Source organism: Manihot esculenta, chromosome 9 (genome assembly GCF_001659605.2).
Source record: "Manihot esculenta cultivar AM560-2 chromosome 9, M.esculenta_v8, whole genome shotgun sequence".
In the NCBI taxonomy this organism is placed as follows: Eukaryota; Viridiplantae; Streptophyta; class Magnoliopsida; order Malpighiales; family Euphorbiaceae; genus Manihot; species Manihot esculenta.
In genome coordinates, this window is record NC_035169.2 from 36,073,964 (window position 1) to 36,086,605 (window position 12,642).

General features: G+C 29.2%; 3 protein-coding genes across 8 annotated transcripts; all 3 read right to left on the bottom strand.

The window, feature by feature from the left end:
- Positions 1-2,976: 2,976 nt before the first annotated feature.
- Positions 2,977-4,883, bottom strand: LOC110622394 (serine/threonine-protein kinase ZRK1). Of its 2 annotated transcripts, none has more exons than XM_021766879.2 (2): positions 4,338-4,883; positions 2,977-4,121 (listed from the first exon to the last, which is right to left on the bottom strand). In XM_021766879.2, exon 2 carries the CDS (start codon positions 4,080-4,082, stop codon positions 3,036-3,038), a length of 1,047 nt encoding a protein of 348 aa, XP_021622571.1. In that variant the 5' UTR covers positions 4,083-4,121; positions 4,338-4,883; the 3' UTR covers positions 2,977-3,035. The 2 variants fall into 2 exon arrangements, with proteins under 2 accessions (XP_021622571.1, XP_021622572.1); XM_021766880.2 differs by having other exon boundaries at positions 2,977-4,164.
- Positions 4,884-6,081: 1,198 nt separating this feature from the next.
- Positions 6,082-7,824, bottom strand: LOC110623094 (serine/threonine-protein kinase ZRK1). 4 transcript variants are annotated; one of them, XM_021767969.2, is made up of 2 exons: positions 7,463-7,824; positions 6,082-7,234 (listed from the first exon to the last, which is right to left on the bottom strand). In XM_021767969.2, exon 2 carries the CDS (start codon positions 7,227-7,229, stop codon positions 6,183-6,185), a length of 1,047 nt encoding a protein of 348 aa, XP_021623661.1. In that variant the 5' UTR covers positions 7,230-7,234; positions 7,463-7,824; the 3' UTR covers positions 6,082-6,182. The 4 variants fall into 4 exon arrangements, with proteins under 4 accessions (XP_021623661.1, XP_021623662.1, XP_021623660.1 ...); XM_021767970.2 differs by having other exon boundaries at positions 6,082-7,269; XM_021767968.2 differs by having other exon boundaries at positions 6,082-7,315.
- A 138-nt stretch (positions 7,825-7,962) lies between these two features.
- LOC110623095 (cullin-1) lies at positions 7,963-10,344 on the bottom strand. Of its 2 annotated transcripts, XM_021767972.2 has the most exons (9): positions 10,188-10,344; positions 9,956-10,101; positions 9,724-9,820; positions 9,428-9,613; positions 9,274-9,321; positions 8,975-9,181; positions 8,815-8,892; positions 8,418-8,501; positions 7,963-8,288 (listed from the first exon to the last, which is right to left on the bottom strand). In XM_021767972.2, exons 2-9 carry the CDS (start codon positions 10,099-10,101, stop codon positions 8,211-8,213), a joined length of 924 nt encoding a protein of 307 aa, XP_021623664.1. In that variant the 5' UTR covers positions 10,188-10,344; the 3' UTR covers positions 7,963-8,210. The 2 variants fall into 2 exon arrangements, with proteins under 2 accessions (XP_021623664.1, XP_043815644.1); XM_043959709.1 differs by lacking the exon at positions 9,274-9,321.
- Positions 10,345-12,642: the final 2,298 nt, after the last annotated feature.

The following is a 12,642-nucleotide window of genomic DNA, read 5'->3' on the forward strand; positions in this document are numbered from 1 at the left end:
TAATCGCAGGTTAAATAATACAGAATAGGTCAACCTACTTAGTAATTTCAGTGGATTTTAGGTCTATCTCTTTTCTTGAAAGCTTAATTTTAGCTTGAAAGTGATCGAATAGTTATAGCACAATATTTTACGTATACATTATTTTAATCATACATATAGAAAAACTCCAGCATTTAATAATTTAATTAAAAGAAAGAAATATCTCTCAATCTTAATAATTATAATAAATAAATGGTAAAATTGATCATTTAAGAAACAGCATGCATAGAAAAATCAATAAAAGGAAAAAAATATTAAATATATATATATATATACATATATTTTTCTTTTTTTAAATGAAAGAAATATCATTTTTTTTATCTATTTTAATTAGTGATAAAATGAATAGTAATTTCTAATTCATTATATCTCTAATTAAAGTAGAATTTTTTTTACCTATTTTAATTAGAAATAAAATTAACATTAATCGCTATTCATTATATCTCTAATTAAAATAGGTAACAATATAAATAAATTTATTTATATAATTATTTATTTTATTTGTAATTTAAAAGTTAATATAAATATTTTAATATTAAAAAAAACTTTTGTTTTTCTTTTTTAATATTTAAGAAACCAATAATTTGTCATCATTTTCTTCCTTATTTTTTCTCCTTCTCTCCTAATAATTAAAATTTGCAGGCGCATGTTTGGCAATTGTCACTATTTGACAGATTGGCACCAAAAAGTTGCTTCTCATAATATATACACAACATCGAAACAACTTTCACGTTATTTATTTTTATTTATTCTAAGTGGAAATGACAAGTACTTTGTGATTTTATTATTTTTTATTTATAATTTATAATTTAATTTATATTAAAATAATATTTTATAATATTATCATTAACAAAATGTATAATTATATACGCTGTCAAAATATATTAGATATAAAAAATTTATTCTCTTATTTAACATAAATGATCTTTAAAAAATTAAATAAATTTTTATAAAATTATTTATAATTTCATCTGTATATATAATTAAAAAATTTTAATTTTAAAAATTTTTAAATAAAAGTTTTTTAAAAAATTAACTAAATTAAATTCTTATAAAATTTATCATTCTAAATGGAGGGATCATGAGTTATTATTTTGATATAAATTGAATTTCAAATCCTAACATAAAATTTGATAAATTATATGAATTTTTTTTAAAATATTTAAAATATATTAATTAATAAGTACATTTTATTTGTCTGTATTTTTTAATGGTGTCTAAAATTATTATTTTTTATTAAGAATGTAATGAAAACTTTTTACACTCACATGAGTGTATACACTCATTCAAATCACGATATAATATATGATTTAAAATTAAAAAAATTTTATTCAAAATATGGATGAAAATTTTAATTGGTTGAGTGTATAGATTAATTTGTACACTTAAATGCATGTAAGAAATTTTTATAGTGTGATATTATAAGATATTATTTTGATAAAAATTAAATTACATATATTAAAGAGAAAATAAATGAAATTATATGATATTTTTTTATTTTCTTCTATAATTTATATTGAGTTTAAATTCATAATTTTAATTATTTAATTTCAAAATTAAGTTTATGAAAATATGCAAATTATTTATTATACTTATTTGACCCATTAAAAGCTAATATTTAATCTTTAAATAGTAAATAATTTTTACATTTAATCAGTAATCATTCAATCTTTATTGTAGCCACTGAATTAAATATCCCCTAAACTCATTGAAGAACTTGATAAATTTAAAAAGGAAATTTAAAAAAGTTTACTTGATGACTAATGAAGCTTTACTATTATATAATTGGCCCTACTTGGGGTGAAAGGGCAAAATTAAAGAAGTGTTGGGTAAAAGAGTTTTTCGAGTGATTAGGTCCGGTAGTTAGAGGGCAAGAATAGACCTTTCCATTAGGTCCCTGAATCACAGATTCCAATATAATGATTAGACCCTCAATTTTTTTTTTTTCTTTTGCTTGGCAATGTCTTTTCTACAATCATTAGTTGAAAGCTACTTGCATCTCATTAAGCTTTTCTTTGCACAATAACCATTTTAATCTGTGCTCTTTCTTCTTTTCTACAAAATTTCTTGTTGGGTATTTCAAGAAAAGGAAAAAAAAAAAATTCATCCTAATATAATTAACTAATAAAGAATATATGGCTATGAGCAATAAGTTAATAAAAACGCTTATTCTGTGTGTATGATCTTCAGCTGTAATGGGGATGAACAATGAATCTGGGAAATGCAGCTATATAAGCCACATCAACTGCAATCTTTAGCCTATTCTTCCATGATAAAGATCAAAATCTTGCTCTATGTGGACGACTGTAAATGTAATCGTCGAGAGTTTCCATCTCTGCAGATCCAAAGCAATGCCAAATAGACCTACGCAGAAATGGCGAAGACTAGGCCCATGAAGGATAATGAAGCAGAGATAAGAGACAGAACTTGGTAGAGATGGTGAAGCATAAGGGACGTGTGTGGAATGAAATTGTAAGGGAAAATCAGCTGCAACAGATTCAGTTGGAAGAGGTGGCTGCTTGATGGCTTGGGGACTTATTGCAAGGAGAGTCTCCGTTGATGAGCATGAATAAAAAGAAAGGAAATGGATGCTCGTGATTTAAGAATTCCAAAAATTCTTTTGTTTCTTGGATAGAAAAGATGAAAGCTTTGAAGCTTGTAAAATTGTGCCTACTGAAGTTCTCATCCTTAAGATTATACTGGTGGTATGTGCTTTTCAAAAATAACAATGAAGAGGGAAAGCCGTGGCATTATATTGTAGTTAATTACAACTTAGTAATGTTCAAAGTACAATGTAAAATGTGAAAAAAAAAACACATAATAACAGATAATATGCTTAACAATGCATTTGCTTTTGTCTATTCAAGTTATTCAGGTTTAAATGTCATTCTAGTACAAATAAAACAAGAAGGAAAGTTAAACGGAGAGAAAGAGAGATGAACCACAAGTCACACGGTTGATGGATATAAACATTATATATTCAAACAACAAAATGACTAATTTTGATGAGAACCAGTAGAAATTAAGGATTGATAAATCTGCCTAAGTTGTTTGCCCACATCTGTGATATCTGGCCTATCCTCTGCACGGTAATGAAGACATTGAAGGGCAAGCCTAGCATATACTCTTAGTTGCTGCTCTTTCCCAAGCCATGGCCCTTCTTCAACAATTTTAGGATCCACAAAGTTGTCTATCATTCCATATTCTTCCATACATTTCTCGAAGGACTTCACTAGAACCAAATCTGGGTCATAATTTGATGTTTCATTCGGCGTTTTTTCAGTCAAAAGCACTAGTAGAAGTATACCAAAACTATAAACATCAATCTTCTCATTAAACTTAGATTCTGAAAGATATTCAGGAGCTAGATATCCAAGTGTCCCTATCACATTCTCATCCTGTATGTGGGTTTCACCTTCTGGAATTGATATGGATAATGAAAAATCACTCAATTTAGCCCTGCACTCTTCATCCAGCAGGATTACTGTGGATTTGATATCTCTATGAACAATAGGCCTTGGGAATGCAGTGTGAAGATAAGCAATCGCATTAGCCACATCAACTGCTATCTTCAACCTATTTTTCCATGATAATGGTTGGAAATTGGTTCTATTTCTATCCAAAATTATGCAATCATGAAGGGTTCCCTTCTCTGCAACTTCATAAACTAGAATAGGAATTGGGGATTCTAAGCAACATCCCAGCAGTTTGAGAACATTTTTATGCACACTCATTTGTGATGAAAACACAATATCACTCATACAATTTTGGAGAAGATTTTCATCTTCCTTGTACCTTTTCACAATTACTGGACGTTCTTGCAGAAAACCCTTGTACAATCCGTAGAATCTGTTGTAAAAAAACATTTGACTTTGATCGTAGTTATTTGTTGCATTGTTAAGATCTTGGGTAGAAAAGCAACGGATAGGATTACCTCTGCCATTATTAATGGCAATCGACTTTTCTAATAACAATCTTCCATTTCTCATTGCTGCTGTCTCAGTCTCATTCTCATCCCTGTTGCCTCTAAAGCATCTCATCATCTCGCTTCGATTCGCGGATGTGTGTTGTGTGTTCACAAGCTATGAAGTGGGATTATACATCAACTATAACACTTCGAATCATCTAATTATAGATTTAAATCTGTAAGTGCTTCCATTTTCGTCCACATTATCGAGAGTTAAATGGTTTTGATATTCATTTGATTTGTGATTTTAGGGCATAAACATCATAGAAATTAAATTAACCATTAATAGAAAAACCCAGAATAACTTTTGATGGTGAGAATGAAGAAATACCTGCAGCTATCCCTGAAGAGATGGAGAGAAGCAGAGTGTTGTTGCTCAGCTAAGAGATTGAAATGGAGAATTAACAAGATTTTTTCTCCCTCCCTATCTCGTCTATGTGAAGATGAGATATTAATGTTAAAAATTTTGATTGTATGATCACAGACTTTATAAGTCAATGAGAAATAATTTACAAGTCAATGATAATCCTCAATATCTTGTCCTCGAAGTCGAGGCATGAAAATGGACCGTTTTAGAAATTTCAATGAAATAGCTCGCTGATTATTTACATGCTAATTAGGATCAAGTCCCTTTTTTTATATATAAAAAAAAAATAATAGACTAAATTCATGGAAGAATATAATTTTTATGTTTTCAGAGTTTTCAAAAAACCACCACTTTAGCCAGAGAGTCTATATATTGTAAAATAGGGTTGAATGAGGGAAAAAATCCACCTCCAATTAATTTGAAATTAGAATTTCATTACTATTCTTGCAAATACTGATACAGGAAAAGATTGCATTAATAAAATCCTCTACGATTTGTAAAGGATACTGATTAAACCTTTAAAATTCTTATACTCCTCCCCTTCCTTGATAAGTATATCTTTTGGCAATTTTTTTTAATTTACATGCCCATTTATAATTTTAATGATAATTTCTAAACTTACCCTTATTAATATTAGTCAATACAATAATAAATTATGCCTTTTAATATTTTATAAAAAAAGTATTTTAAAAAAATATTAACCATGTTAATTTTTTTAATTATTATCTCAATAAAATTGATAAAAATAAGATGGACGGAATATATAATAATCGTTGTTTTTGTATGCCTTTCCTTCACTATCATTTCTTCAAACCACATAGTTATAAAAATTTTGAATATTTATATATATATTGAAAATATTTGAGAGTTAATCAACATTATTAATCAACATTATTCACTTAACACTATGTTTGAAAAAAGTTTTTAGAGATAAAGATATAATTTTTTAAAATAATTTTTTTTGGTTGGGCAAAAAATTATTTGACAACTTAGTAATTTTTAAAGTACAGTGTAAAATGCAGAAAAAAAAACAGGTAACGTGCTAAACGATATATTTATTTTTGTTTATTCAAATTATTATAGATTTAAATATCTTTCGACTACAAAGAAAAATGGAGAGAAAGAGAGAGGACTAACAATAGTCACACAGTTGATATGGATATAAATATTATCTATTCAAAACCACAAAATGAGTAAATGACTAATGTTGAAGAGAACCAGTAGAAATTAAGGATTGATAAATCTGCCTGAGTTGGTTGCCCACATCAGTGGTATGTGGCCTATCCTCTGCACGGCAGTGAAGACGTTGAAGGGAAGAAAAAGGCTAGCCCAAACTTTAAAAGGACAAAAAATAAAAATAAATAGCGTTTAAAAAAAAAAAAACTTCACATTGATATACCCATTGTTCTCTTCTCTGTATCTCCATAAATATCAGAATAGGAGTTGGGGACTCTGGGCAACATCCCAACAGTTTGGGAACATTTTTATGCGCACTCATTTGTGATGCGAACACTGTATCACTGACAGAGTTCCCCAGGCATTCCTCATGATTTTCATACTTTTTTCACATTACTGAGCGGTCTTGCAGAAAACCCTTGTACAGTTGTACGATATAGAGACCTTTTTAAAAAGAAAAAAAAATGATAATCGTTTTTTCTGAAAATTAAAAAAAGCACTCATCATAGCTATTTGTTGCATTTTTAAGCTCTTGTAAAGAATAGAAAAAAAGGGAAATGAACTTGAAGAGTCATACAGTTGATGTTGATGTATATATATCATATGGCTAAATCCATAATATGACTAAGCAGTCTAAGCTTGACGAACACAAGTAGAAATTAGTAAGAATTGATAAATCTGGCTAAGTTGTTTACCCACATCAGTGATTTCTGGCCTATCCTCTCCACGGTATTGAAGACATTGAAGGGTAAGGTTTGCATAAGCTTTAAGTTGCTGCTCTTTCCCAGACCATGTCCCCTCTTCAACAATTATAGGATCCATAAGGTTGTCTATCCTTTCGTTTTCTTTCACACATTTCTCGAGAACCTCGAAGAAATACAAACCTGTGCCATAATCCAAAATTTCGAGTGGCCTTTTTCCAGTCAAAAGCATTAGCAGAAGTACACCAAAACTAAAAACATCAACCTTCTCATTGATCTTACCTTCTGCAAAATTTTCAGGAGCAATATATCCCGTTGTCCCACAACAAATTGCATCCCTTATGTGGGTTTCACCTTCTGGAATTAACATGGAAAATGAAAATTCACTCAATTTGGCCCTGTAGTCTTCATCTAGCAGGATGTGTTGGGATGTGATATTTCTATGAAGAATAGGCCTTGGGAATGCAGTGTGAAGATAAGCAATCACATTAGCCAGATCAATTGCAATCTTCAACCTATTTCTCCATGATAAAGGTTGAAATTTTTTTCTACTTCTATCCCTAATAATGTAATCATGAAGAGTTCCCTTCTCTGCAACTTCGTAAACTAGAATAGGAATTGGGGATTCTAAGCAACATCCCAACAGTTTGAGGACATTTTTATGCACACTCAGTTGTGATGAAAACACAATATCATTGATAGATTCTTCAAGAAAATTTTCACCTTTGTTATACCTTTTCACAATTACTGGGCGATGCAGAAAACCCCTATACAATTTGTACAATGCTCCATGAAAAACCAATTGATTTCGATTGTAATTATTTGTTGCATTGTTAAGATCTTGGATAGAAAAGGAACGGATAGGATTACCTCTGCCATCGTTAATGGCAATCTTCTTTTCTAATAACAATCTTCCATTTCTCATAACTGCTTTCTCTCTCTCAATCTCATCCTCGTTGCATCTAAAGCATCTCATCATCTCGCCTGTCCAATATAAACTAAACACGCTGACTTCGGATCTTGTATAAAGCGGGATTATATATCAGCTACGACAGTTCGAATCATCTAAAATTATAGATTTAAGTCTGTAAGTGCTTCCAATTTCGTTATCATTATCAAGAAATTACAGAGTTAAATTGTTTTGATTTGGGAATTTAGAGCATAAACATCAAAGAAATTAACCATTAATTGATGGTGAGAAAGAAGAAATACCTGCAGCTATCCTTGAAGAGATAGAGAGAATCAGAGTGTTGTTGCTCAGCTAAGAGATTCAAATGGAGAATTAACAATATATTTTCTCCCTCCCTATCTCTTCCATGTGAATATGAAATAATAATGTTATTGTTTGATCATAAACTTTACAAGTCAATGATAATCGTCAATATCTTCTCCTCGAAGTCGAGGCATCAAAATGGACCCTTCGGAAATTTCAATGAAATTACTCACTGATTACTTGGATGTTAATTAGGATTAACTCTTTTTATTTTAGAAAAAAAATTCAAAATTCAAAATTCAATTAACTAAATTCATCAAAGAATATAATTTTTATGTTTTCAGAATTTTCAAAGTTATATTGAAAAATCACCACTTTAGCCAGACAATCTATATATTGAAAAATAGAGTTGAATGAGGTAAAAAAAAAAAAAAAACAACTCCCATTAATTTAAAATTATAATTCTATGACAGATGATAAAAAATACACATACTTATATAAACAACAACTTTTCAATCTTGATTATATATGAATATTTTTTTATTTATTGGGCAGACTATATATATAAAACACCAAATTCCAGAATTTAAATTTGACCTAGACAGCACTGTATCAGCAGCTAATTTAGGGATTACAAACCATATGCACTTGCATCAATGCAGAAACTACTAGAAGCATATTCCAAATAACGCCTGCATAAAAAAATAAAAAAAAAAAAAAGAAAAAAGGCCCCTTTATGTATAGAAATCAAAGGTCTGTTGCCCTGCTCACAGAAGCACTGCTATCCATATCAAGGCTTAAGCAGGCGTACTTTGATAAAAGTTCCTGCACCCAATAATTGAGCTGTTTTAGAAGATAAAGATGGAACTATTTTGGAACAAAAATAAAATTCATAATCTAAGTGAACTACAATATGAGCAGTCATCATTATGAAGCTTAAATATTGAGGTAAACCTGATCTTCAGCTGCCACCCCATTAGCCTTTTGCCTCCCAGCCCATCGCTTGGCGTTTCTTTCCAGCAATATATATTTCATGACCTGCAATATATGAAAAACAGAGTAAATGATTCCATCAACATCAAAAATATCTTCCATTCTGGTGCTATAACCACTATATTATCATCTAAATTTGATTTTATACAACCGTTGTATTGTAAAATTTCTCCCCTCAAAGATAGCCTCCAGAGGAGAAAGGCCAAGACCTATTTAATTGCATCAATCTCTCCATTTAAGCCATGTGGGAGCTTAGTATACTGGCAAATCATCTTGGGTATTTCATATAGAAATGAAAAATCAATCCATTTGAGAACACTCAGAGAAAGAGACAAGACAATTTGCTAGAAAAAATTACCTCAAGTACTTTTGCTTTTGTTGTCTCACAAGGGTAAGCTTCTGCTCTGGCTTCCTCCTGAACTAAGCACCAATCAACCTGTCAGGAAAAGAAAAAAAAAAGCTTATTAGTTGTACAGATTACAATTCAAACTTCAACAAGCTGCTCAAGCAATAGTGACCTTGCGCAGGTAGGAAGATAATGAATCGTGCCAAAACCACCACTGCATGGACAACTCACAGTAGTAAGCTGCAGTTTCTGCCAGCATTATCTGCTCAAATTTTTCATAATAATTTGTGGTTCCATTGCCACCCAATGCTATAAATAAACCAAGCACAGTATTGAGCAGATTTCTATCAATATTCTTCCCCTCGCGATCTTCAGCAATCTGTACACAAGGTCACATTCTCTAATTACCACCAACTTGATCAAATGCAATTGAAAAAAAAAATAACAGTAACACTCAGCATGTCAACAGACCAAGTTTATTATAGCTTCCTGACATTTTCCATACAGACTCTCGCAGACCTGAAGATTATCATTGAATTGAGCATTTTAGACAACTCAAAAGGTACAAGAAAACCAAAGGAAATACAAAGAAGTGATCTACTTCAAGACCGTAGAAGTTGCTAACCTGTCTTCCGTAGTAATGTTTTGGGGCATCAGCAAGTAATAGAAGTCCCCTCCGTGGAGCATAGAAACGATCCAGGTACTGAAAGAACTTGTATATAGAGTCTGCAAATGCCTTAAACTCTGACCAAGAATGGGCAACTTCTTTTAACAGTGCTGTCCCATGTTTCCCCAGCAATCTTGGAATCACCTAAACACAAAATGAGATTGGCTCAAATTTAACAGGTGGTTAAAGGGAATTCATTTGAACCAAATTTGCAACAAACAAAAGAACTAAGGACTGAGTCTCACAACTCTAACCTTTTCCATAATTCTCTCCTCTAAACAGTTCAAATATTTCTCATAAAACTGCTCTGAATAGTGCGTACGCTTCTGGGTGCACAGCTTGAAAACACAACTACCACAAAAATGTTAAGGATACTCAATTACCCACTAATAGTCTGATACCCCACATTGCTAACATCTCCCACTCTACTCTAAAAGTAAAAAAACAAAAAAAAAAAAAAAATCGGATTTTAGCCATTCAGGATACTCATATATCTCCATATTTTCTGCGGTAGTAAATGGAGGAACGCACTGTCCATCAGCGAGCAGCTTCTTCCTTGCAATGGCATTTTCTATTTTCTTTAACCGTTCTTCTAACGTCAAGGGAGTATGAGTATCCATCTCGGTTTTCATCTGAACCCAAAAGAGAATTAACTTAAAAAACTAAATTGAACTCTTCAATCAAAGAAAATAATTGGGTAAGATGCAAACCGTAGTACCTGATAAGGAGAGCAGAGAGAATTACGACTTGGGAGGAGGGAAAGCAAATGGGAGGTGAAGAGAAATAATGAGTTTCAAACAGATATAAAAACCCAACAAGCTTGCAGAAGAAGTTCCAAAAAAAGAAAAAAGTCAAACTTGCAGAAGAAGGGGTATAACTTGGCTGCGAAGTAGTTTCCAACAAGTTAAAAAGAAAAAAAAAATTGTCAACCCTCTTCCGGGAAAAAATTTTTCCCAAATCAGGATAAGCGATCCTACCGCAATTTAAAAAATGCAGTAAAATTTACTGCACTTTTAAAATGCGAGAGAATGAAATAATTAAAAAATAAATAAATATATTACTGCGTTTTTAAAGTGCATGCAGCCGCACTCATTAATTTAAATTATAAATTTAATTAATTATTATATTTTATTAATTTAATTTATTTAATTATATATTAAATTTATAAAATATAATTATAAAAATTATATTTATATTAATATTAATTAATTTAAATTATTTGTAATTTAATATTATATTTATTAATTTATATAATTTAATTAATTATATATTAAATTTATAGCATTAATTTAAATTATAAATTTAATTAATTATTATATTTTATTAATTTAATTTATTTAATTATATATTAAATTTATATAAATATAGTTATAAAAATTATATTAATATTATTATAAATATTAATTGTTTTAATTTATTTATGATAAAATATTATATTTTCATATGGAAAAATTATTTTTTAGTTCTTGAGATTTAACGTAATTAACACTTCTGTCCCTCTATTTTGACGACCCAACACTTAAGTCCCTCACTTTCTCTTCCGTCCAAATTCGTAGTCCTTCCTTCCATTTAAACCGTTTGGTCAAAGAGTCAAAGGTGAGAGGTGATAATTTTTTCCAAAAATACCCTTCTCTCAATGTGAAATCCTTATTTTTTTTCTCTTTCATGTTTTCTCTAGTTGCAGAAAGAGTAGGAAGAAGAAGAAGAAGTTGCAGAAAGGGTAGGAAGAAGAAGAAGAAGAAAGAAGAAAGAAGAAGAAAGAAGAAGAAGAAGAAGAAGAAGAAGTTGCAAAAAGGGTAGGAAGAAGAAGAAGAAGAAGAAGAAGAAGTTGCAATTTTTTTCAAAAATACCCTTCTCTCAATGTGAAATCCCTATTTTTTTTTCTCTTTCATGTTTTCTCCAGTTGCAGAAAGGGTAGGAAGAAGAAGAAGAAGAAGAAGAAGAAGAAGAAGAAGAAGAAGAAGAAGAAGAAGAAGAAGAAGAAGAAGAAGAAGAAGAAAGGGTAGGAAGAAGAAGAAGAAGAAGAAGAAGAAGAAGAAGAAGAAGAAGAAAGGGTAGGAAGAAGAAGAAGAAGAAGAAGAAGAAGAAGAAAGGGTAGGAAGAAGAAGAAGAAGTTGCAGAAAGGGTAGGAAGAAGAAGAAAAAGAAGAAAGAAGAAGAGAAAGAAGAAGAAGAAGAAAAAGAAGAAGAAGAAGAAGAAGAAGAAGAAGAAGAAGAAGAAGAAGAAGAATCATTTGGGTTTGAGTTTTGTAATTTTGAAATAGCAGGATTTTTAGTGAGAGTTAATTTTGTTAATTCACGTGTCCCAAACGGCTATTTTGGATAGAAGGACTACGAATTTGGACAGAAAAGAAAGTGAGGGACTTAAGTATTGGATCGCCAAAATAGAGGGACATAAATGTTAATTATGTTAAACCTCAAGGACTAAAAAGTAATTTTCCCTTTTCATATTTATCATTCTATTTTATTATTTTTATTACAATTAATTTATAAATATTTAATATAAATATTTATAATTATAAAAATTATAAAAAATTAAATTTTATTTTATTTTTTTATTTCATAATTTTTCTCATTTCTCACATATTTCTTTTAAAATACTATATAAATATTAATTTTTAATATTTCTAAAACCTCTATAAATATTAATAATTGAAATTACTGAACGTGAAAATACAAATGATAATCACTAGTCATATAAAACTTGATATTCTCATAAGAGGAAGGGACATCCAGTACGGATAACATTTAATTATATTTAATATTATTTTTTAACTTTATCATTTATATATATATGTTAACTTATTTTTAATACATTTTATTATTATTACGTATTTATATTTATTTTTTATTTAATTTTTTATATTTTTTATATTGATAAATATAATTAATAAAATAAATTGTATATATTCTTAACATTAATTAATACATTTATAAAATAAATTATATTAGTATATTTATATATATTCTTAGCATTAATTAAATTATATAAAATAATAAAATAAAATAGTAAATATGATAAATATAATATTATATTATAAATAATTTAAATTAATTAATATTAATATAATTTTATAATTTTATAATTTTTATAAATTTAATATATAATTAATTAAATTAATAAATATAATGTAATAATTAATTAAATAAAAATTAATTAATATTAATATAATT